Genomic DNA, 26,627 nt, shown 5'->3' on the forward strand with positions numbered 1-26,627 from the left:
TGTCCACTGTGCTCCTGAAATGTCAGACTTTTGTGACAATACGACTGTCAGTGGTGACACAAAACAATGATTGAGTCACACTGTAAATGTCAAAAACTGACTGTGATGAGATACTACAAGAAACAGAGAGCACATACGATGTGGAGGACAGGAAATGAATGAAAGAGCAAGTGATTTTGTTCAAAGTCGAAATCAGTACTGCATAATAGCTTTCTTCCTACATAGTCACAGATCTGATCAGTTTGTTTGGCCTGGACGTACCATTAAACTCAAGTGATTAGCTCTGACTGGCCTGGCTCTGACTGGCCTCTATCCCGTCTCTAACAGATGAAAACAGAAATCTCTAAAACTGTTAGCATGTGGAGCTGGCTATAAAATGATGCTTTTCCAGTATCATTGTAATTCAGCTTTGATTTATTGATTCATTGCTTATCTGTGACAGGTGTAACCCATATTTTGTGCGATGCATCAAGCCAAACCATCATAAGGTATATTTGCAATTCAATATGATTTTTGCAGTGTTTTTTTCCCTTTTTAATTCATATTTAATACACAGCTGATATATTGTGTGTATATTTGTGCGTCGGTGCAGGAGTCAGGAGTGTTTGATATGGAACTGGTCAACACTCAGCTGCATTATTCTGGGATCATGGAGACCATCTACATCAGGAAGGATGGTTTTCCAGTCAGACTATGCTTTCACAGCTTCCTATCAAGGTTGGTTACTCACTGATTTTCATATTTAGAGTGCTCGAAGAGAAAAAAGCTCATCGTCCTCAACAGTTTCTGCTACCCTCTCCATTCACTGTGTTCAGCTTGTCAAAACTGCTGGAATTATTAGCTTTTTCTGGAGAGAATACATTTCACACACCAATTTTTCTTCGTGCTGAAATAGCCATCTGGCATTTGTCAGCTCCTGCAGTAGGAAAGCAGTCAAGACCAATTGATCTCACAGCACCTCTCACCACTCACTGCCAAAGTAGTCTGACTTACAGTATAACAGAAAGAAAAAAAACAAAGTCAGAGCCCAACATTCACAATGAGATTTTAGAGTGAAACTCCCGAATCCAAACAAATACATTGGAAAAATGCCCCTCTCAAAACAAGAAAAAAATAACTTATTTCAAGGAACTTTTACCTTGAAATAAGTGTAAAAAAAAAAATCTGCCAATAGAGCAAGTGAAAAATGGCTTCATAAGATTTCTTGAAATAAGATAAGATAAGATAAGATAAGATAAGATAAGATAATCCTTTATTGATTCCCAGAGGGGAAATTCAGGTATTGCAGCAGCACAGGGCAAGTACAAGGATACAAGGAATACAAGGCTAATTACACATAGTTTTTAGGACAAACCAAGGGTGACAAATAATAAACAAACAAAATGGGGAAACAATAAACCTACCAGTAGCAGTAAACAGAATGAGGTATTCACAATGTCGAAAAAGTGTAATCCAGGACAATTGAGCTATGCAGTGCAGTGAGGTAAATTGACAGTGATATTAAGTGACAGTGTGAGGGATAACAAGAGTTAAATACAGTAATCAACAGGAGTTATGTACAGTAATTACCGGGGGGTCAGTGCAGTGATGTACTGTGGCCTCCGCTGCTGTTTAAGAGTCTGATGGCGGTGGGCACAAAGGAGCGCCTGAAGCGCTCAATTCTGCTTCTGGGTGGGATGATGCGCTGGCTGAACGAGCTGCCCATGTCCCATAGCTCCTCGTGGAGAGGGTGAGAGGGGTTGTCCAGGATTGCCCTGATTTTGTCCATGATCCTCCTCTCTGCCACGGTCTCCAGATTGTCTAATTGAAGGCCCACAACAGAACGGGCCTTCTTCACCAGTTTGTTAAGCCTGTTGACCTCAACAGTCTTGATGCCACCCCACCAGGACACCACGGCAAAGAAGAGTGCGCTGGCCACCACAGACTGATAGAAGGTCTTCAGGAGCCTGCTGCAGACACCAAACAACCTGAGTCTCCTCAGGAAGAACCACCTGCTCTGTCCCTTCCTGAAGAGGGCGTCCGTGTTGTGGGACCAGTCCAGTTTATAGTTGATGTGGACTCCAAGGTACCGATATGAGTCCACCCTCTCCACTTCCTCCCCCTGGATGATGATGGGGGCAGGGGACCTCCTGCTCCTCCGGTAGTCCACAACCACCTCTTTGGTTTTGCTGATGTTGAGCTTCAGGTTGTTGCTGTCACACCACGTGACGAAGCTCTCAATCAGTCCTCTGTACTCCCCCTCGTCATCATCAGTAATGCATCCAACAATGGAGGAGTCATCGGAAAACTTCTGGAGGTGACAGGAACCAGAGTTGAACCGGAAATCAGAAGTGAAGAGGGTGGAGAGGAAGGGTGCCGGGATGGTTCCTTGGGGTAATCCTGTGCTGCTTGTAACCACCTCAGAGATGCAGCCGTCCACCCTGACATACTGAGGCCAGCCTGTGAGGTAGTCCAGGATCCAAGCTGTGGTGTCGGGGTGCAGTTGCATCTCCAGCAGCTTCTCCCCCAGGAGGCAGGGCCTGATGGTGTTGAAGGCACTGGAGAAGTCAAAGAACATGACTCTCACAGTGCCCCCAGGCCTCTCCAGATGTGACAGGGCACTGTGGGTGAGGAAGATGATAGCATCCAACACGTCGATGTGCTGCTGGTATGCAAACTGCAGGGGGTCCAAGAAAGCAGACAGCAGAGTCCTCAGGTGTTGAAGAACCAGCCTCTCAAAGGTCTTCATGACATGCGACGTCAGTGCCACAGGTCTGTAGTCATTGATGCTTCATTTCCACCAAGGGAACCGGATGAGAACCATTGGTTCAAGGTAACGACTGGTGCGGGTCTGGCTCAGGTCTCTTGCCGCCGAAATCCCCGTTTGCTTTTCCACCGGCTATGAGCTGAGTTGCGGCAGCGTCGTTGTGTCACCGCAAGACGTCAGTACGTCACTGCATGCATAGCCGTTCCGCAATGGTGGCCAACCGTAAACATTGTGGTGCTGTTCCTGAGTTTTACAGCCTACAATGCGATCCAGACACAAATAATCTGGCTGTTAGTAGCTACTTATCTTTGTCGTAGTCACAGGTGACGGCGATTACGTTTGAGATGACAGGTAACTGTCAGAGATGTTTTGATTCTTAACAGTGAAGGTGTTAGCGTTAGCTTAGCTACTTAGCCTCAAATACATTTGCATCCATTACATAGCGGTTAAACAAACGCAATAAATTGATGATAGTATCTATATTTACCTTTATAGATGTTCTTAATTAAGAGATAGAGGTCAGCTGTTGTCTGGGAACATCCGTGATCACCCTACTGGTGGGACACAACTGTACTGGATTTCAGCTGAAGGCTGCTGTTCTATGCAAACTGTCATGAGACATTTTTATTGTGATATACCCTTCACTGCTGTTAGCTTTTGTTTCAATAAATTGTTTAAGATGAGGAAATCACTATTGCATGTTTCTACTTAAATGCCCTACTTTCATGATTTAATATCACCACAGCATTAATTTTTACAATTTTCATACATTTCACCTAAAGTTGAGTAACTTCTTGTGAGTAGTGTATGTAGACATGTAATGTAAGCACACTTAAATAATACATCTGCTGCAGTAGTGCAGTTTATCTAGCTTGGTGTGACATATGTTGTAAGAAACAATATACGTTGCTGATATGTTTCAGATAGAAATCTGCTTGAAAACCACAACTGATTATCTGTCAAAATGTGTGTATGTAGAAGTGTGCACTTAACACTGAATAAAATCTCTGTAGATTATAGACAAAACACGCATCTTTCATCACAAATATATTTGTATTCACCTAAAGTGCAAGAGTAAAATACCAGTGTACTTAAATAGCTAAGAAGGAAAAGAATTTACAAAAAATTATTATTTTTTCTAAAAAAAAAAGGCAGAAATAGTGGACAGTGCAGTTTATTTCTGTGACAGTCCCTCCAGCACCGACACCATGCGTCCCATCAGTCCAGCCAAGGTGTTTGAATTTTCATCCGTCCTCTGGATGTTCTGGAGCAGGGCAGTGGTCGGGTCTCGGTGTCTTCAGATCTGTTCCAAGAACCGTTCCTCTGACATCTCCAGATACTGCAGCAGATCCACAGTAGCATCCTGCTTCCTTTATCCTGCATAAAGCACCCAAGCAGCATTAGTTGTCAGTAATTATTTTCTATATTCATGAAGACAGTTAACTTAAAATAAATGTTGAACTTTGTGATTTTAGGATGGGCCACAAGATAACATATTGATCATGTTGATGTCTGCATAGTCTAAAAAGATCTTACTAGATTTAGTCTGTTGAGAGGAGGACGGCGTGGAGGAGCTGCAGGACGGAACCAGTAAGCTGCAGAGTAGTGATCCTGGTAACCTCATCATCCAAGGCCGACAACTAAATAAAATGAACAAGACATGTTGTTGATAGCATCTGCAATTTCAAACCATTTTCTCAATTAATTATTAATTTGTCCGTACGATGTTAGAAAATGTTACAAAAAAATGTCTGTAATAATTTCCAGCAGTGCTAAATGCCTTGTTATATTTGAGCAACAACTAAAACCATCAAAGAAATCTGTGTATAAGAAATGCATGCATTGAATTTCCACATCTGCAAAGCTGGAAAATCACAGAACAATCAGCATTTTACCTTGAAATTATAAAAATAGCTGCACATTATCAGTACTCCTCACTTCATTGTGTTAATTTGATCTTTTGAATAAGTTTTAGACTCGGATTAATAATGTTAAACAGTTTATTGGTTCTTCAAGGGAAATTTCAATGATTATCATATAGTTCAGCAATATGATTAATGGGTCATTGTGTAACAACGTGGGAGGTTCTGAATACAGGTCTGGTAATGAAATATTGCTGCTGCTTTTCTCAGGTTTTATAAGACGTTTTTCATAGCTTGTTAGCTTAGCAGCGGCTAACTGGTTAGCAAACAATAGTCGACCTCTGATCACTGATCCTGTGTCCGGAGCACGTTAGCTGGCGTAACGTTCATAATATTGATGTGGGAGTGTTGTAGCTAGCGTATTCATAGTCGACTAAAAGCAGGGTGTTTAAGAAATAAAACTTACCAGGATCAGGATCAGTGTACAGCGGCCTGCATCAACTCCTGCTCAGCTGTGGCCGGTTGGACCCGGTTGGAATCACGGAATGCAGCCGGTCAAAATGGGGGCTCTTTTTGGCCAAAAACTGCTGCATCCCGGCTGCCTTTTCTGGTCCTTGTAGTAATTTATGAGCTTTTTAGTTGTTGAGGAGTTAGTCAGGCTCCGTTCGTACAGCTGTAGCCATCTCTGGATTGTTTCGAACACTGGTGTAGTCCAAAAGGCTCCCTCTAACTTCCACTGAATTTCATATGAAGACCACAGTTCCAGGAAGCTTTGGGTCTCCTCCTCAGACCGTTGCTGCTTGGATTCTGCTTCTATATTTACCGGTTTTTAAAACAGAAACACTGAACATTACTGCTGCTCGCTCGGCTGTTTAAAAATGGCGCTTCTGTGTTTCCGCTGTTGACGGTCAGTCACTGTAACACCGCCCCCAGCCCCTGACATACTGGGCTCTCACCTCAGTCCACCTCCAGCCCAACAACGACTTGGGGCCAGTGCGAGTCCCAGTTTTTGGAGCCCGGAGGCGGCCCACCGCCTGTCGAAAAACAAAAACCCGGGGCCGAATCGGGCGCCGACTCCAATCTCGGACCGGAACTGCCTCGGTTGAAAAGGGGGTTGAGAGCGCTGGGATGTCCTTTCTTAGGTACTGGGACAATGCGGGAGGTCTTCCACAGGTTGGGCACCTTCATCAGCCTCAGGGAGAGGTTAAAGAGGTGCTGAAAGACTCCAGCAAGCTGCCCGGCACACGCTCTGAGAACCCTGGGGCTGATGTTGTCCGGCCCGCTGGCTTTGTTGGTGTGGAGTTTGGAGAGCTCCCTCTGTACCTGGCTGGACGTGAGTGTGAGGCAGGGAGAGAGGGAGGGGGAAGGGTGCTGGGTGATGTCAGTGTCCAAGGCGAGTGTGTGGAGGGGTGGGGGTGAACTGTCTGTAGGAGCCACCATAGACATATATAGGTAGACGCCTCATAGGCTGTCGAGAGACGTGCTTACAGCGCCGCCATCTTGGACCGGGGCCAGCCGAGGCAGCGGTGCATAGAAGTCTATGGAGGAGAGAGGTACTGCTGAATCTAAAAGTGGAATTATTCGCCGAATTTTGAACCGATTGCCAAACTGTTTGATTTTTAGAAACGTCACACGTGTAGCTACTATACAAAGTGCTCGGATATTTTTTTACAATGCTGGTTTTGCCACTCAACACTTAGATGCCGGACTTCTGTTCAGCCTATGGATGCTCTAATGAGCGCTGTAAGGAAACAAGAGCTCGTGGGATTACTTTTCACATGTAAGATGTATGTAAGGAATAATATATTGTTAGCAGGTTGTCATAGCTAGAGTGAAATAAATGCCGAGAAGATGGATAGAACCCCTCAGCTCCGTGTCTGGCTTCTACTACCCATGATCTAACCAGCTCTCTGCATCATCCTGTGTATTACACAGCTGCTTACCGGTGAAATAACTAATCTGAGACATTTTTTTGTTTAAAATTCGATGTTATGAATCTAGCGTTCCTAGCAACTTACTGCAGTAATTGGTGGGTTAGAATACAGCATCTGATTGTTCTAATAGCCCTGATTTATGATGGAACTATTTTTGTTGTAGACAATTCTTTATCTCTAGCTACTTTTCTCACATGTTTAAGCTTTCCCAAAGAACGTGATTTATACACGTGATATAATAGTAATAATAACAGTAATAATAATGATAAAAATAATAGTAATAATAGCAGTAATAATAGTAATAATTGATATAATATTAAGAGTAGTAATAATAATAATAATTATTATTAACAGTAGTAATAATAGCAGTATGGCAAAACCTGCATTGTAAAAAAATATCCGAGCACCTTGTATAGTAGCTACAAGTGTGACGTTTCTAAAAATCAAACAGTTTGGCAATCGGTTCAAAATTCGGCGAATAATTCCACTTTTAGATTCAGCAGTACCTCTCTCCTCCATAGATGTCTATGCACAGCTGCCTCGGCTGGCCCCGGTCCAAGATGGCGGCGCTGCAGGCACATCGCTCGAGTGGGCAGCCGCAGTCAATGAGGCGTCTACGTATATATGTCTATGGGAGCCACTAGCCAGCTGAGGGAGGGGGGTGGAGATGTGTCCATGGTGGGGGAGGGGGCAGAGGCAGAGTCTCCAGTCGAGGTGTGAGTGGGGGCTGGGGTGGGGTGTGAAGACCCAGATCCACTCTCTGAGCTCAAAGAGGTGGGGGTTGTGTCGAACCTATAAAAGAATAATTTCTGCTCAGAAGCAAACTCTGGGTCTCCCTCAGTTCTGGGTGCAGGTCTGTTGAAGCCTGTCATCCATTTTATGCCACTCCACAGCTCTCTGGAGTTCTCCTGCCTAACCCTAACCCTATCCTGTAGCTGTTCTTGGCCTCCCTCAGTTTAAATAAGGTATGATATTTAGAATCTTGAGATCTTAAAATTAGCTGCGAAGATTTATTTTCTGCTATATTTTACCAGGATTGTCAAGCTTAGGTGTCTTAACCCTCCTGTTGTCCTCATTTAGGGCACCAACAAATATTTTGCCTTGTCTGACAAAAATCCAAAAATTCAGCAAAAAATTCCCCAAATATATAAAAATTTGCAAAATCTTCAGGAAGAAAATTCCTTAAAAGTTTCCCTTTTATTTAAAAAAATCCCCAAATTAGGCAAGAAATAAAAATTTAATAAATACATAAATAAAATTGCAAATATTTTCAAAAAATAAATAAAAATCTTCAAAAAATCCAAAACAATATCTAAAGTGATTACACATATATCAGTAAAACTTTAATATTTTCTATCTATATTTTCAATTCACTGGATTTTGGTTGATTTTTTTCACGAATGTTCTTAAAGAAACATTTTTTAACATTTCTTTTTTCCGTTCAAGAATTTCCCAAAAATGCTGAAAATGTAAAAGTTTCACTGTGAAAATATATTTTTTTCCCCACATTTTCAAACTTTAAAACGGGTCAATTTGACTCGCAGGATGACACGAGAGTTAAACAAGATAATTTCAAAATTGTTTGACTTAACAAAATATTTAAGATGCGTTGTCCTTAAACAAGTCACTCCATCTTGCTGAAATGTCACTTGTTCAGTGAATTTCTCTTAAATCAAGTGGGATGAGACATTTTGACTAAAAATAAGACAAATACACTTGGCAAGATTTTGAGATTTTGCAGTGTAATACACAGTGAATACTGTGAATACACAGAACTCCAATTAACCTCACATAAGCATTTTCAAGACTTAAGAGATCAGACTCAGAGGTAAGACACAGCTTTAGATTCCACTGATAGTTGTTCACGTTTACTTGAAGTTTCAAATTGAACTGTTACATGTGGAAACAGGTATAAACCCCTGCTCTGCCTGAAGGATTCTCCACCTGCAGATGGAGAGAATTGTCTTGTCATGCTCCACAAACTCGGTCCAGTCAAGAGCGGCTCGTATCAGCTGGGAGTCAGTAAAGTGAGCGTTTTCGGTAATCTGCGCACATGAACAGAATGCACAGTCATACGTAGCATGTCTCTGAATGAGATTTTTGTTTTTAGATTTTCCTGAAAGAGGAGCTGTATCAGCTGCTGGAGGGGAAGCGTGACCGTGTGCTGCACCTCGCCGCCATGACGCTGCAGAGATACGCCCGCATGTGTTTTGTACGAAAGAACTTTGTGAAATTCAGACGCCGTGTGACCCTGTTTGAAGCTCGTTCCAGAGGCTACCTGGCCAGGTGAAGTGTTTATCTGAGTTTTGTCAGCAGCATGCATTTGATGGCTCATAAGTTAAAAAATCTGAAACCCAACCAGCAATATAGAGTTCAGCACCTCTATGGTGACCAGAAGTAAAGATAAATCAAACATGTCTTCTCTTCACCCAGTCCCTTACAACCTCCACGAGCATCGAGTTCAGTTGAGAATGCTTTTTCAACTTTTAATGTTTGGTTTTATAGCTCTTAACAGTCTTGCTCCACTTTATTTATCTGAGCTTTTAACTTTAAGGGACCAAAAAAGAGCTCTGAAGTCATCCAATCAGTGGCTGCTTGAAGTACTGAGGTCTAAATACAAACACTGGGGTGAACGGGTGTTCTCTGTAGCTGCACCCAGGCTCTGGAGCAAGCTCCCCTCTGACATGCACACCATCACTGACCTAGGTCATTTTAAATCACAACTCAAAACTTTCCTCTTTACTCTCACACAGGTCTCATACCAGCGGTGCCTAGGACCCTATTGTAACCTTAGGGTGTTTTATTATTAGGCTCCGAGCACCGAGGGTGCCAAGGACAGGCGGTGCAAGGGCACCAACTGTCCAAGGCACCAGCGGTCCCTCGGACCCTATTGAAACCCTACGGTTTTTTCTTATTATCATTATTAGGGTCCGAGCACCGAGGTTGCCGAGGACAGGCGGTGCAAGGGCACCGACTGTCCAAGGCACCAGCGGTGCCGAGGACCCTATTGGAACATTAGGGTTTTTTAGGTACCGAGTCCCTATTGTATTTGCTCCGTTTCTTATTAGGGACCGAGCCAGCGAAGCAGGCCAGCGGAGCTGGGCAGCGGAGCTGGCGAGTCCCTATTGTATTTGCTTCGTTTCTTATTAGGGACCGAGCCAGCTGGCGAGACCCCATTGTATTTGCTCGGTTTCTTATTAGAGACCGAGCCAGCGGAGCTGGCAAGTCCCTATTGTATTTGCTTCGTTTCTTCTTATTCTTATTATTATTAGGGACCGAGCCAACGAAGCAGGCCAGCAATGCTGGCCAGCGTAGCTGGCGAGACCCTATTGTATTTGCTTCGTTTCTTATTATTAGGGACCGAGCCAGCGGAGCAGGCCAGCAGAGCTGGCCAGCGGAGCTGGCGAGTCCCTATTGTAATTGCTTCGTTTCTTCTTATTATTAGGGACCGAGCCAGCGGAGCTGGCGAGACCCTATTGTATTTGCTCGGTTCCTTATTAGGGACCGAGCCAGTGGAGCAGGCCAGCAGAGCTGGCCAGCTGAGCTGGCGAGTCCCTATTCTATTTGCTTCGTTTCTTAATAGGAACCGAGCCAGCGAAGCAGGCCAGCGGAGCTGGCGAGACCGTATTGTATTTGCTCGGTTTCTTCTTCTTATTATTATTATTATTAGGGACCGAGCCAGCGAAGCAGGCCAGCGGAGCTGGCGAGACCCTATTGTATTTGCTCGGTTTCTTATTAGGGACCGAGCCAGCGAAGCAGGCCAGCGGAGCTGGCCAGCGGAGCTGGCGAGACCCTATTGTATTTGCTCGGTTTCTTATTATTATTAGGGACCAAGCCAGCGAAGCAGGCCAGCCCCCCTAAACGTGCATAACTTTTTGAGAAATTTGGCACGCACGTCGGGTCACGCGAAAAATTCGATATTCTGAAAAAAAATATCTGCAAAAAGTCTGTAGCGCCACCCAGGGACACGACAAACGGCAACAAACCACAAGGGCAACACAAAAGGCTTCAGCTCTTCGCACAGGAATGTCGTAGAGACATGCAACCACCACTCACGTTTGTCCGCTCGAGCTCTTCGAAAACGCGCCTGAACGATTTGAGCTATCTTCAATCTAGGGGGCGCTATAACCCCAAATATGAAAACCCTTAAAACATTATCTCCTCCGAAACCGTACAATATTTCGGCTTCATATTTGCACATATTATAGTGAATATCCAGCCAAACAAAAGTTATCAAAAGAAAAAGGCGAACTTGTCTAGTTTTTCTTTTATAAGCTGTCAAAGTTTGTCTTCACCTGAAACCATGTTTCGCTTCAATTTTGCCGCCTAAACGTGCATGTATTTTGCTGAAATTTGGTACGCAGGTCCGGTCTGCTGAAAATTTCAATATTCTGAAAACAAATTCTGGAAAAACTCTATAGTGCCGCCTCAGGACACAAACAAAACTGTATAAATCACAAATAACCTCAGCTCTTCGCACAGGAATGTCGTAGAGACATGCAACCATCACTCACGCGTTCGTCTACTCGAGCTCTACCAAACCTGTTGGACCGATTTGAGCTATCTTCAATCTAGGGGGCGCTATAATACAAAATATGAAAACCCTTTAAAGATTATCTCCTCTGACACCGTATAATATTCCCACTTCATATTTGGACAGGTTATAGTGAATATCCAGCCAAACAAAAGTTATCAACAGAAAAAGGCTAACTTGTCTAGTTTTTCTTTTATAAGCTGTCAAAGTTTGTGTTCACCTGAAACCATGTTTCGCTTAATTTGACCCCCAAAACATGCATAACTTTTTGTGAAATTTGGCACGCATGTTCACCCACTCAAGCTCTACGAAACACTGTCCAACTAATTTGTGCTATCTTCAATCTAGGGGGCGCTATAATCTGAAATATGCAAACCCTTTAAAGATTATCTCCTCCGACACCGTTCAGTATTCCGGCTTCATATTTGGACAGATTATAGTGAATATCCAGCAAAACAAAAGTTATCAAAAGAAAAAGGCCAACTTGTCTAGTTTTTCTTTTATAAGCTGTCAAAGTTTGTCTTCACCTGAAACCATGTTCCGCTTAATTTGACCCCCTAAACGTGCATGTATTTTGCTGAAATTTGGTACGCAGGTCCGGTCTGCTGAAAATTTCAATATTCTGAAAACAAATTCTGGATAAACTCTATGGCGCCACCTAGGGACACAAAAAACTGTATAAATCACAAAAAAAAAACTCAGCTCTGTGCACAGGAATGTCGTGGAGACATGCAACCACCAGTCACGCGTTCGTCTGCTCGTGCTTTCCGAAAGCCTATAGACGGATTTGAGCTATCTTATACCAAGGGGGCGCTATGACCCAAAATATGAAAACTTTTTAAACATTATCTCCTCCGAAACCGTACAATATTTCGGCTTCATATTTGGACAGATTATAGTGAATATTCATCCAAGCAAAAGTTATCAAAAGAAACACAGTAACTGCTCTAGTTTTTTTAAAATAAGTTGTCAAAGTTTGTCTTCACCTGAAACCATGTTTCGCTTCAATTTCAATCCCTAAACGTTCATGGATTTTGCTGAAATTTGGTACCCAGGTGCAGTCTCCTGAAAATTTCAATATTCTGAAAAGAATCTGGAAAAACTTTATAGCGCCACCTAGGGAAACAAATACTGCAAACATCACAAATGGCCTCTGCTCGTCGCAGGGGAATGTCGTAGAGACATGCAACCAACATTCACGCTTTCATCTGCTCGAGCTCAACACAATCCTGCCTGACTGATTTGAGCTATCTTCAATGTAGGGGGAGCTATAATCTGAATATGCAAACCCTTGAAACATTGTCTCCTCCGAAACGGTACAATATTCCGGCAGAGGAACTCCTCTGGCTTTCATCTTCAGTCATGGATTGGAGCTGCTTGCCGACCGCGTGGGGGGGCGGGGCGAGGTCCCGCCCAATGCTGCTTGCAGCTTTAATTATTAGGGACCGAGCCAGCGGAGCTGGCCAGCGGAGCTGGCGAGACCCTATTGTATTTGCTCGGTTTCTTATTATTATTAGGGACCGAGCCAGCGAAGCAGGCCAGCGGAGCTGGCCAGCGGAGCTGGCGAGACCCTATTGTATTTGCTCGGTTTCTTATTATTAGGGTCCGAGCACCGAGGTGCCGAGGACAGGCGGTGCAAGTGCACCGGCTGTCCAAGGCACCAACGGTGCCGTAGGACCCTATTGTAACCTTAGGGTTTTTTATTATTATTATTATTATTATTATTAGGGTCCGAGCACCGAGGTGCCGAGGACAGGCGGTGCAAGTGCACCGGCTGTCCAAGGCACCAACGGTGCCGTAGGACCCTATTGTAACCTTAGGGGTTTTTTTTATTATTATTATTATTAGGGTCCGAGCACCGAGGGTGTCGAGGACAGGCGGTGCAAGGGCACCAACTGTCCAAGGCACCAGCGGTGCCTAGGACCCTATTGGAACCCTAGGGTTTTTTATTAGGGTCCGAGCACCGAGGGTGCCGAGGACAGGCGGTGCAAGGGCACCGACTGGCCAAGGCACCAGCGGTGCCTATGACCCTATTGGAACCCTAGGGTTTTTTATTTTTCTTCTTTATTATTAGGGTCCGAGCACCGAGGTGCCGAGGACAGGCGGTGCAAGGGCACCGGCTGTCCAAGGCACCAACGGTGCCGTAGGACCCTATTGAAACCCTACGGTTTATTATTATTATTATTACTATTATTATTTGTCTCTCAGAACAACTGCATTTTTGAGGGCCTTCTGGAAAATGGTCAGCCCAGTCTTCACCCCCTGACAATGCCAAAGTGTGAAGATTTTAGCGTTTGATAAAATGCTGTTGCCGTGGCAACGTGTTGTTGTTGTTGTGACAAACAAAGTACTTTTTGACAGGGTTAGAATATTCAACAGCTCACCAAAATTTACACACACATCACAGTCGTTTCAAGGAATAACACTGTATGCATCTCTGCAGGGCATGTGCTATAGCGCCCCCTGCAGTATGTTTAATAAACAGCCCCGGCAGCACGTTTCACCAAGATCCACAAAATTTGGGAGGCCTACAGAGCACACCAGGACACACTAAAAAGCCTCTTGGAGCCATCCCCTAAACTCCACAGGAAGTCCGCCATTTTGAATTACGTGGATAAATTTTCTCTATTTTTTTAATTTTTGAGAGCGAACTCCTCCAAGGAGTTAACTCAAAGAGACCTCAAATTTTCCCAGGATATACAACACGATGTCATGATCAAAAGTATTCTTCCAGAGTCAAAGGGTGTGGACATGGTGGCCTCCCGAATTTTGATGGTTCGCCATGAAACATCAAGTGTTATCTAACTATCCTCTGCATGCTCCAATCTACCTCAGACCTCACATGATTGAACACAGTCCTGTCCTGATCATATTTATAGGCCAAAATACATTCACAGCATGTGCCACAGCGCCCCCTACAGCATTTAAATAAAATAGCCTCCACATAGACTTTCACCTATGACTATGAAATTTGGCATGCATATGTAGCACGTCAGTGTAAACAAAAAAGTCTCTTGAAGTCATTCTCTAAACCCAACAGGAAGTCCGCTATTTTGAATTAAATGTCAGATTTTTGGTCATTTTCCACAATTGATTTCTCACAGGTAATAGCTCCAAAACACCTGAAATTGGGACAAAATATAAAACACGCCTTCAGGTTGCATGTTTGTGAAAATTGTTCACAAAACTCAAAGGGTGTGGCCATGGCAGCCAACTGAACTTTCATGTTACGCCATGACGCAGGGCGTCTTGTGGAAATCCCCTGTACATGCTGCAATCTGCCTCAAAATTTACGTTTGAGCACAGTCCAGTCCTGATGAGTTTCATAGACCAATATACAGTCACAAAGATAGCGCCACCTGGTGGATGGACAGAAAGTGCTGCATAAATAGCCTGTACATGCTCCAATCTGCCTGAAATTTGACCTGTGTGTTCAGAATCCAGCCCTCGTGACATTCATGGGCCTAAATACACTCTCAGTCGCAGCATTGCCTGGTGAAAATGCTTGGGGTCGCCGACCAGCAAGGATGCGAGGACCCGTTCAACGCTGCTTGCAGCTTTAATTATTATTATTATTCTGCCAAAACAATTGCATTTTTCAGGGCCTGAACATGCTCGAAAAGTCATGAAAATTTGCACACACATCAGAACTGGTGAAAAATTTCATATTTTTTAGGGCATGTGGAGGTGTGTGCCAAAATAGCTCCATAGCGCCCCCTACAAAATTTTAAAAAGTGGTATTAGGCCAACTCAGAGGGAATTTGGTCTCGACTTATAAAATTTGGGAGGCATATGCAGCACATCAGGAAACACAAAAAAGTCAATCACAGTCATGCTCTAAACCCAACAGGAAGTGCGCCATCATGCGTTAACTGTACAAAATCTATGATGAACTCCTCCTCGGGGGAAAGTCGTAGCGATCTGAAATTTGGCCAGTACATACAGCAGGCCTTCCTGAGAAAAAGTTATCAAAATCTTCCTCCATAGTTAAAGGGTGTGGTCGTGGCGGCCTGTCGAAATTTGATCCTTCGCCATGAAACAGGAAATGCTGTCTAACTCTCCTGAACATGCTCCGATCTGAATGAAACTTTACATGTATGATCACAGACCTGCCACGATGACATTCAAATAGCAAGATTCATTCACAGTCACAGCGCCACCTTGTGGTATCAAGAATTTGACATTTTTTACACTTTCATGTACTATTCCTAGCCTGTTGCTCAGATTCACCTCAGATGTGGTGACATGAGCCTGAACACATTGATGATGAATCACAGAAAAAATGGTGACGTGTCATAAAAAAGCGTGTCTGTGGCGGGACGGCAAACTTTGATGTTTCGCCATGAAAATTGAAGTGTTCATATCTCAGCTGCAAAGGATCCTATCTGCCCCAAACTTCATGTGCTGGACACCAGAACCAGTTTGAGGACATCCACACTGAAAAATTTAGAAAAAGTCATAGCGCCACCTATTGGTAACAAGCAGTTTAGAATTTACATTTGCGTGCATTGTTGCTCCAAACTTTGTCATATCCTTCTGGAAACTGGTCAGCTCAGTCTTTACCCCCTGACAATGCCACAGTGTGAAGATTTTAGCATTTGATAAAATGCTGTTGCCGTGGCAACGTGTTGTTGTTGTGACAAACAAAGTACTTTTTGATAGGCTTAGAATGTTCAACAGCTCACCAAAATTTACACACACATCACAGTCGTCTCAAGGAATAACACTGTATGCATCTCCACAGGGCATGTGCTATTGCGCCCCCTGCAGTATATTTAATAAACAGCCCCGGCATCACGTTTCACCTACATCCACAAAATTTGGGAGGCCTATAGAGCACACCAGGACACACAAAAAAGCCTCTTGGAACCATCCCCTAAACCCAACAGGAAGTCCGCCATTTTGAATTAAGTGGATAAATTTTCTCTATTTTTTGAATTTTTGAGAGCGAACTCCTCCGAGTTGTTAAGCTCCAGAGAACTGAAATTTTGCCAGGATATACAACACGATGTTATGATCAAAAGTTATTAAAAGATTCTTCCAGAGTCAAAGAGTGTGGACATGGCGACCTCCAGAATTTTGATGGTTCGCCATGAAACATCAAGTGCTACCTAACTATCCTCTGCATGCTCCAATCTACCTCAGACCTCACATGATTAAACACAGTCCTGTCCTGATCACATTTATAGACTAAAATACATTAACAGCATGTACCATAGCGCCCCCTACAGCATTTAAATAATAGCCTCCACACAGACTTTGACCTATAACTATGAAATTTGACATGCATATGTAGCACGTCAGTGCAAACAAAAAAGTCTCTTGGAGTCATTCTCTAAACCCAACAGGAAGTCCGCTATTTTGAATTAAATGTCATATTTTTGGTGTTTTTAGTCATTTTCAACAATTCATTTCTCACAGGAAATAACTCCAAAACACTTGAATTTGGGAAAATATATACAACATGCCTTCAGGTTGCATATTTGTGAAAATTGTTTGCAAAACTAAAAGGGTGTGGCCATGGCGGCCAACTGAACTTTAATGTTACGCCATGAAGCAGCACATCTTGTGTAAATCCCCTGTACATGCTGTAATGTACCTCAACCTTTACACATTTGATCAGAGTCCAGTCCTGATGAGTTTCATAGACCATTATACAGTCACAGAGATAGCGCCACCTGGTGGATGGACAGAAAGTGCTGCAAAAATAGCCTGTACATGCTCCAATCTGCCTGAAATTTGACCTGTGTGCTCAGAATCCAACCTTTGAGACATTCATGGGCCGAAATACACTCTCAGTCGTAGAATTGCCTGGTGGACATGCCTGGGTTCACCGACCAGCAAGGATGCGAGGACCCGTCCAACGCTGCTCGCAGCTTGAATTATTATTATTATCCTGCCAAAAGAACTGCATTTTTCAGGGCCTGAACATGCTCGAAAAGTCATGAAAATTTGCACACACATCAGAACTGGCGAAAAATTTCATATTTTTTAGAGCATGTGGAGGTGTGTCGCAAAATGGCTCCATAGCGCCCCCTCCACTTTCCCACGGCCATCATGTTTCACCTACAGCTACCAAATTTGGTACACATATGAAGCACGTCAGACTGAACAAAAAAGTCAGTGACAGCCATATTCCAAACCCAACAGGAAGTTAACTATTTTGTGTTGAATGTCAGATTTTTCCCATTTTTCATTTTTTTCCAGAGCGAACTCCTCCCAGGGGAAAACTCCAATTCGCCTCAAATTCGACCGGTACATACAGGAGGCCTTAATGAGCAAAAGTTATTAAAATCTTTTTCCAAAATCAAAGGGCGTGTCCGTGGCGGTCTGTGGAATTTTGATCCTTCGCCATGAAATTTCAAGTGCTGTGTAAATGCCCTGAATATGCTCCAATCTGCCTGAAACTTTATATGTATGATCAGATTCCTGCCCTGATCACATCCATATGATGAAATCCATCCACAGTCAGAGCGCCACCTGCTGGCAACAGAAAATGCCATTTTTTACACTTTGATGTATTATTCTTTGTCTCTTGTTCAGATTCACCTCAAATGTGGTGATATAAACCGAAACATGTTGATGATGATTCACAGTTAAAATGGTGATGTGTCATCAAAAGGCGTGTCTGTGGCGGCACGGCGAATTTCGATGTCTCACCATGACTTCTAAAATGCTTATATCTCAGCAAATCCTCATCATATCAGCCCCAAACTTCATGTGCTGGACACCAGGCCCAGTGTGAGGACATCCACGATGAAAATTTTAGAAAAAGTCATAGCGCCACCTATTGGTAACAAGAAGTTTAGAAATTACATTTGCACACACCATTGCTCCAAACTTTTTCATATCATTCTGAAAATTGGTCAGCTGATTCTTCACCCCCAGACAATACCACAGTGTGAAGATTTTGATATTTGATGAAATGCTGTTGCCGTGGCAACGCGTTGTTGTTGTGACAAACAAAGTACTTTTTGACAGGCTTAGAATGTTCAACAGCTCACCAAAATTTACACACACATCACAGTCGTCTCAAGGAATAACACTGTATGCATCTCGACAGGGCATGTGCTAGAGCGCCCCCTGCAGTATGTTTAATAAACAGCCCCAGCAGCACGTTTCACATACATCCACAAAATTTGGGAGGCCTATAGAGCACACCAGGACACACAAAAAAGCCTCTTGGAGCCATTCCCTAAACTCAACAGGAAGTCCGCCATTTTGAATTACGTGGATAAATTTTCTCTATTTTTTGAATTTTTGAGAGCGAACTCCTCCGAGGGGTTAAGGTCTAGAGAGCTGAAATTTTTCCAGGGTATACAACACGATGTTATGATCAAAAGTTATTAAAAGATTCTTCCAGAGTCAAAGGGTGTGGACATGGCGACCTCCAGAATTATGATGTTTCGCCATGAAATATCAAGTGCTACTTAACTATCCTCTGCATGCTCCAATCGACCTCAGACCTCACATGATTAAACACAGTCCTGTCCTGATCACATTTATTGGCCAAAATACATTCACAGCATGTTCCATAGCGCCCCCTAAAGCATTTTTAAGAATAGCCTCCACCGAGACTTTCACCTATGACTATGAAATTGGGCATGCATTTGTTGCACCTCATTGCAAACAAAAAAGTCTCTTGGAGTCATTCTCTAAACCCAATAGGAAGTCCGCTATTTTGAATTAAATGTCAGATTTTTGCTGTTTTTGATCATTTTCAAAAATTCATTTCTCACAGGCAATAGCTCCAAAACACCTGAAATTGGGACAATATATACTACACGCCTTCAGGTTGCATATTTGTGAAAATTGTTCACAACACTCAAAGGGCGTGGCCATGGCGGCCAACTGAACTACAATGTTACGCCATGAAGCAGGACATAATATGTAAATCCCCTGTAAATGCTGCAATTTGCCTGAAACTTTACATGTTTGATCAGAGACCGGTCCTTATGAGTTTCATAGACCAATATACAGTCACAGAGATAGCGCCACCTGGTGGATGGACACAAAGTGCTGCATAAATTGCCTGTACATGCTCCAATCTGCCTGAAATTTGACCTGTGTGCTAAGAATCCAGCCTTTGTGACATTCATGGGCCTACATACACTCTCAGTCGTAGCATTGCCTGGTGGAAAGGCTTGGGGTCGCCGACCAGCAAGGATGCGAGGACCCGTTCAACGCTGCTCGCAGCTTTAATTATTATTATCCTGCCAAAAGAACTGCATTTTTCATGGCCTCAACATGCTCGAAAAGTCATGAAAATTTGCACACACATCAGAACTGGCGAAAAATTTAATATTTTTTCGGGCATGTGGAGGTGTGTGCAAAAATGGCTCCATAGCGCCCCCTACAAAATTTTAAAAAGTGGTATTAGGCCAACTCAGAGGGAATTTGGTCTGGAGCTACAAAATTTGGGAGGCATATGCAGCACATCAGGAAACACAAAAAAGTCAATCACAGCCATGCTCTAAACCCAACAGGAAGTGCACCATCATGCGTTAACTGTACAAAATCTATGATGAACTCCTCCTCGGGGGAAAGTCTGAGCGATCTGAAATTTGGCCAGTACATACAGCCGGCCTTCCTGAGGAAGAGTTATTAAAATCTTCCTCCATAGTTAAAGGGTGTGGTCGTGGCGGCCTGTCGAAATTTGATCCTTCGCCATGAAACAGGAAATGCTGTAGAACTCTCCTGAACATGCTCCAATCTGAATGAAATTTTACATGTATGATCACAGACCTGCCTCGATGACATCCATATAGCAAGAATGATTAACAGTCACAGCGCCACCTTGTGGTATCAAGAATTTGACATTTTTTAGACTTTCATGTACTATTCTTAGCCTGTTGCTCAGATTCACCTCAGATGTTGTGACATAACCCTGAACACATTGATGATGAATCACAGAAAAAATGGTGATGTGTCATGAAAAGGCATGTCTGTGGCGGGACGGCAAAATTTGATGTTTCGCCATGAAAATTGAAGTGTTCATATCTCAGCTGCAAAGGATCCGATCTGCCCCAAACTTCATGTGCTGGACACCAGAACCAGTTTGAGGACATCCACACTGAAAACTTTAGAAAAAGTCATAGCGCCACCTATTGGTAACAAGCAGTTTAGAAATTACATTTGCACACATCATTGCTCCAAACTTTGTCATATCATTCTGAAAATTGGTCAGCTGATTCTTCATCCCCAGACAATACCACAGTGTGAAGATTTTGATATTTGATAAAATGCTGTTGTCGTGGCAACGCGTATTTGTGACAAACAAAGTACTTTTTGACAGGCTTAGAATGTTCAACAGCTCACCAAAATTTACACACACATCACAGTCGTCTCAAGGAATAACACTGTATGCATCTCTGCAGGGCATGTACTATAGCGCCCCTGCAGTATGTTTAATAAACAGCCCCGGCAGCATGTTTCACCTCCATCCACAAAATTTGGGAGGCCTATAGAGCACACCAGGACACACAAAAAAGCCTCTTGGAGCCATCCCCTAAACTCCACAAGAAGTCCGCCATTTTGAATTACGTGGAAAAATTTTCTCTGTTTTTTACTTTTTGAGAGCGAACTCCTGCTATGGGTTAACTCCGAGAGACCTCAAATTTTACCAGGGTATACAACACGATGTTATGATCAAAAGTTATTAAAAGATTCTTCCAGAGTCAAAGGGTGTGGCCATGGCGATATCCAGAATTTTGATGGTTTGCCATGAAACATCAAGTGCTATCTAACTATCCTCTGCATGCTCCAATCTATCTCAGACCTCACATGATTGAACACAGTCCTGTCCTGATCACATTTATAGGCCAAAATACATCCACAGCATGTGTCATAGCGCCCCCAACAGAATTTTAAAAATAGCCTCCATAGAGACTTTCACCTATAACTATGAAATTTGGCATGCATATGTAGCACGTCAGTGCAAACAAAAAAGTCTCTTGGACTCCTTCTCTAAACCCAACAGAAAGTTGGCCATTTTGAATTAAATGTCCAATTTTTGGTGTTTCTTCTGATTTTCAACAATTGATTTCTCACAGGCAATAACTCCAAAACACCTCAAGTTGGAACAATATTTAAAACATGCCTTCATGTTGAGTATTTGTGAAAATTGTTCATATAACTCAAAGGGCATGGCCATGGCGGCCAACTGAACTTTAATGTTACGCCATGAAGCAGGACGTCTTGTGTAAATCCCCTGTACATGTTGTAATCTACCTCAAACTTTACATGTTTGATCAGAGTCCAGTCCTGATGAGTTTCATAGACCACTATACAGTCACAGAGATAGCGTCACCTGGTGGATGGACACAAAGTGCTGCAAATATAGTCTGTACATGCTCCAATCTGTCTGAAATTTGACCTGAGTGCTCAGAATCCAGTCCTCGTTACATCAATGAGCCAAAATACACTTTGTCGCAGCATTTCCTGGTGGACATGCTTGGGGTCGCCGACCAGCAAGGATGCGAGGACCCGTTCAATGCTGCTCGCAGCTGTAATTATTATTATTATTTTACAAATCCACCACGTTTTGCTTAATTTGACCCCCTAAACATGCATAACTTTTTGAGAAAATTGACACGTATGTCGGGTCACGCGAAAAATTCGATATTCTGAAAAAACAATCGACAAAAACTCTATCGCGCCACCTCGGGACACGACAAACGGCAACAAACCATAAGGGCAATACAAAAGGCCGCAGCTCATCGCACCAGAATGTCGTACAGACATGCAACCACCACTCACGCGTTCGTCCGCTCGAGCTCTACGAAAACCTGTCCAACTGATTTGAACTATCCTCAACGTAGGGGGCGCCAGAACCCCAAAAATGAAAACCCTTTAAAGATTATCTCCTCCGAAACCGTACAATATTTCGGCTTCATATTTGCACAGATTATAGTGAATATCCAGCCAAACAAAAGTTATCAAAAGAAAAAGGCTAACTTGTCTGTTTTTTTTTTATAAGCTGTCAAAGTTTGTCTTCACCTGAAACCATGTTTCGCTTCAATTTTGCCCCCTTAACGTCCATGTATTTTGCTGAAACTTGGTACGCAGGTTCAGTCTGCTGAAAATTTCAATATTTCAGAAACAAATTCTGGAAAAACTCTATGGCGCCACCTGGGGACACAAAAAACCTGCATGAATCACAAATAACCTCAGCTCTTCGCACAGGAATGTCGTAGAGACATGCAACCACCACTCACGCGTCCATCTGCTCGAGCCCTATGAAAACCTGTCCAACTAATTTCAGCTATCTTCAATCTAGGGGGCGCTATTACCTGAAATATGAAAACCCTTTAAAGATTATCTCCTCCGAAACCGTACAATATTTCAGCTTCATATTTGCACAGATTATAGTGAATATCCAGCCAAACAAAAGTTATCAAAAGAAAAAGGCTAAGTTGTCTAGTTTTTCTTTTATAAGCTGTCAAAGTTTGTCTTCACTTCAAACATTGTTTTGCTTCAATTTCGCCCCCTAAACGTGCATTTATTTTGCTGAAATCTGGTACGGAGGTTCAGTCTGCTGAAAATTTCAATATTTTGCAAACAAATTCTGGAAAAACTCTATTGCGCCACCTAGGGACACAAATACTGCAAAAATCACAAATGGCCTCAGCTCTTCGCACAGGAATGTTGGACAGACATGCAACCACCACTCACGCGTTCGTCTGCTCGAGCTCTACGAAAACCTGTCGACACATTTCATCTATCTTCAATCGAGGGGGCACTATAACCTGAAATATGCAAACCCTTTAAATATTATCTCCTTCCTAACCATACAATATTCCGGCAGAGGAACTCCTCTGGCTTTCATCTTCGGTCACGGATGGCACTTGCTTGCCGACCGCGCGGGGGGGGCGGGGCGAGGTCCCGCCCAATGCTGCTTGCAGCTTTAATTATTATTATTATTATTATTATTACTATTAGGGACCGAGCCAGCGAAGCAGGCCAGCAGAGCTGGCCAGCGGAGCTGGCGAGACCCTATTGTATTTGCTCGGTTTCTTATTATTATTATTATTATTATGAGGGTCCGAGCACCGAGGGTGCCGAGGACAGGCGGTGCAAGGGCACCGACTGACCAAGGCACCAGCGGTGCCTGGGACCCTATTGGAACCTTAGGGTTTTTTATTTTTCTTTATTATTATTATTATTATTCTGCCAAAACAACTGCATTTTTCAGGGCCTCAACATGCTCGAAAAGTCATCAAAATTTGCACACACATCAGAACTGGCGAAAAATTTCATATTTTGTAGGGCATGTGGAGGTGTGTTGCAAAATGGCTCCATAGCGCCCCCTACAAAATTTTAAAAAGTGGTATTAGGCCAACTCAGAGGACATTTGGTCTAGAGCTACAAAATTTGGGAGGCATATGCAGCACGTCAGGAAACACAAAAAAGCCAATCACAGCCATGCTCTAAACCCAACAGGAAGTGTGCCATCATGCGTTAACTGTACAAAATCTATGATGAACTCCTCCTAGGGGGAAAGTCTGAGCGATCTGAAATTTGGCCAGTACATACAGCAGGCCTTCCTGAGAAAAAATTATCAAAATCTTCCTCCATAGTCAAAGGGTGTGGTCGTGGCGGCCTGTCGAAATTTGATCCTTCGCCATGAAACAGGAAATGCTGTGTAACTCTCCTGAACATGCTCCAATATGAATGAAACTTTACATGTATGATCACAGACCTGCCTCGATGACAGCAAGATTCATTCACAGTCACAGCGCCACCTTGTGGTATCAAGAATTTGACATTTTTTACACTTTCATGGACTATTCTTAGCCTGTTGCTCAGATTCACCTCAGATGTGGTGACATAAGCCTGAACACATTGATGATGAATCACAGAAAAAATGGTGGTGCGTCATGAAAAGACGTGTCTGTGGCGGCACGGCAAAGTTTGATGTTTCGCCATGAAAATTGAAGTGTTCATATCTCAGCTGTAAAAGATCTCATCTGCCCCAAACTTCATGTGCTGGACACCAGGACCAGTCTAAAGACATCCAGACTCATAAATTTGGAAATAGTCATAGCGCCACCTATTGGTAACAGGACATTTAGGCATTACATTTACACATCCCATTGCCCAAAACTTTGTGATATCATTCTGAAAATTGGTCAGCTCAATCGTCATCCCCTGACAATGCCTCAGTGTGAAGATTTTGACATTTGATAAAATGCTGTTGCTGTGGCAACGCGTTGTTGTTGTGACAAACAGAGTTGTTTTTGACAGGCTTAAAATGCTCAACAGCTCACTAAAATTACCACACACATCACTGTCGACTCAAGGAAGAACACGGTATGCATCTCGGCACTGCGCATGCTATAGCGCCCCCTACAGTATGTTTAACAAACAGCCCCCCCAGCACGTTTCACCTACATCCATGAAATTTGGGAGGCTTATAGAGCACATCAGGACGCACAAAAAAGCCTCTTGGAGCCATGTCCTAAACCCAACAGGAAGTCGGCCATCTTGGATTAATTGTGAGATTTTTGATGATTTTTCTCATTTTTGAGAGTTAATACCTCCTAGGGGATAATTCCAGGAGACCTGAAATTTTGTCAGTCCACACAGCAGGACTTGGTGATGAAAAGTTATCAAAAGTTTAACCAGAAGCCAAATGGTGTGGCCATGGCGACCATTAGAGTTTTGATGCTTCGCCTAGAAACATCAACTGCTGTATCACTCTCCTCTGCATGCTCCAATCTGCCTCAAACTTTCCATGTGTGATCACAATCCAATCCTGATCACATCTACAGGCCAACAGACACTCTCAGTTGCAGCGCCACCTGTTGGATGGACAGGAAATGCTGTATAACTGGACTCTACATGATCAAATCAGCCTGAAACTTTACATGAGTGATCAGAGTCCAACCCTCATCACATCCACTGTTTGAAATACACTCTGAGTTGCAGCGCCAGCTGGTGGTGAATGGGCAGGAAATGCTATATAACTAGTCTGAACATGCTCCAATCTGGCTGAAATTTTACGTGTGATTAAACTCTGGTCCAGATGTGATTCAGAGGCCGACACACACTCTCAGTCACAGTGCCACCTGGTGAACGTGCATGGATTCGCCGACCAGCGTGGATGCGAGGACCCGTCCATCGCTGCTTGCAGCTTTAATTATTATTGTTTTTTTTTTTTTCTCCCGTAAAGTAAATTGGCTTTTTGGCGGCCTTATCATACTCCAAAACGCGTGAAATTTGGCATGCACATCAGGACTGGCGAAAAATTTGATATTTTATGGGAGTTGCGCATGTGCGTGGCAAAATGGCTCTATAGCGCCACCTGCAAACTTGAAAAAGTAGTCATTAGGCCAACTGCCACAATGTTTCATGTACAGCTACAATATTTGGTGGGCATATGCAGAACATCTGGACACACCAAAAAGTGAATTACAGCCACGCCCTAAACCCAACAGGAAGTCGGCCATCTTCAATTTGCTGTAAATTTTTCAAACTTAATGACTCCTCGGGAAATGAATTGCTTTTTTGGGGGCCTTATCATGAACCAAAACGTGTGAAATTTGGCGTGCACATCAGGACTGGCGAAAAATTTGATATTTTATGGGAGTTGCGCATGTGTGTGGCAAAATGGCTCTATAGCGCCACCTGCAAAATTGAAAAGTGGTCATTAGGCCAACTTCCACAATGTTTCATTTACAGCTACAATATTTGGTGGGCATATGCACCACATCAGGACACACCAAAAAGTCAATCACAGCCACGCCCTAAACCCAACAGGAAGTCGGCCATCTTCAATTTGCTGTAAATTTGTCAAAATTAATTTCTCCCGGCAAATGAATTGCCTTTTTGGGGGCCTTATCATGAACCAAAACGCGTGAAATTTTGCGTGCACATCAGGACTGGCGAAAAATTTGATATTTTATGGGAGTTGCACATGTGTGTGGAAAAATGGCTCTATAGCGCCACCTGCAAAATTGAAAAAGTGGTCATTAGGCCAACTTCCACAATGTTTTATTTACAGCTACAATATTTGGTGGGCATATGCACCACATCAGGACACACCAAAAAGTCAATCACAGCCACACCCTAAACCCAACAGGAAGTCGGCCATCTTGAATTTGCTGTACATTTGTCAAAATTTATAGCTCCTAGTGGATAAGTCTGAGAGAACTGAAATTTGGCCAGTACCTGCACCAGACCTTTCTGATGAAAAGTTATCAAAAACTCAACCAGAAGCCAAAAGGTGTGGCCATGGCAGAGCCTCAAACAACTGATCCTTCGCCATGAAACAGGAAGTGGTGTCTAATTCTTCTCAACATGCTCCAATCTGCCTGAAACTTTACATGTATGATGACAGTCCTGTCCTGATGTCATCCACATCGGGATATTCATTGACAGTCATAGCGCCACCTTGTGGTTTCAGGAAATAGATATCTTTTACACTTTCATGCCCTATTGTTACCCGGTTGATCATATTCACTTCAAATGCAGTGACAACAGCCTAAACACATTGATGATGCATCCCAGTGAAAATGGTGACTTGTCATCAAAGGGCGTGTCTGTGGCGG

The 26,627-nt window shown here is 43.2% G+C and overlaps 1 protein-coding gene across 1 annotated transcript in view; it reads left to right on the top strand.

Annotated features, from left to right (window-relative positions):
• LOC110970391 (unconventional myosin-XV-like) overlaps positions 1-26,627 on the top strand; it is a 191,809-nt gene that overhangs the window by 27,308 nt on the left and 137,874 nt on the right. Inside the window, exons 13-16 of the mRNA XM_051945996.1 lie at positions 443-488; positions 593-717; positions 8,452-8,569; positions 8,653-8,828. Coding sequence (XP_051801956.1) covers positions 443-488; positions 593-717; positions 8,452-8,569; positions 8,653-8,828 — 465 coding nt within the window. The remainder of the gene's footprint in view (positions 1-442; positions 489-592; positions 718-8,451; positions 8,570-8,652; positions 8,829-26,627) is intronic.

The sequence above is a fragment of the Acanthochromis polyacanthus genome, chromosome 3 (genome assembly GCF_021347895.1).
Source record: "Acanthochromis polyacanthus isolate Apoly-LR-REF ecotype Palm Island chromosome 3, KAUST_Apoly_ChrSc, whole genome shotgun sequence".
Taxonomy (NCBI): domain Eukaryota; kingdom Metazoa; phylum Chordata; class Actinopteri; family Pomacentridae; genus Acanthochromis; species Acanthochromis polyacanthus.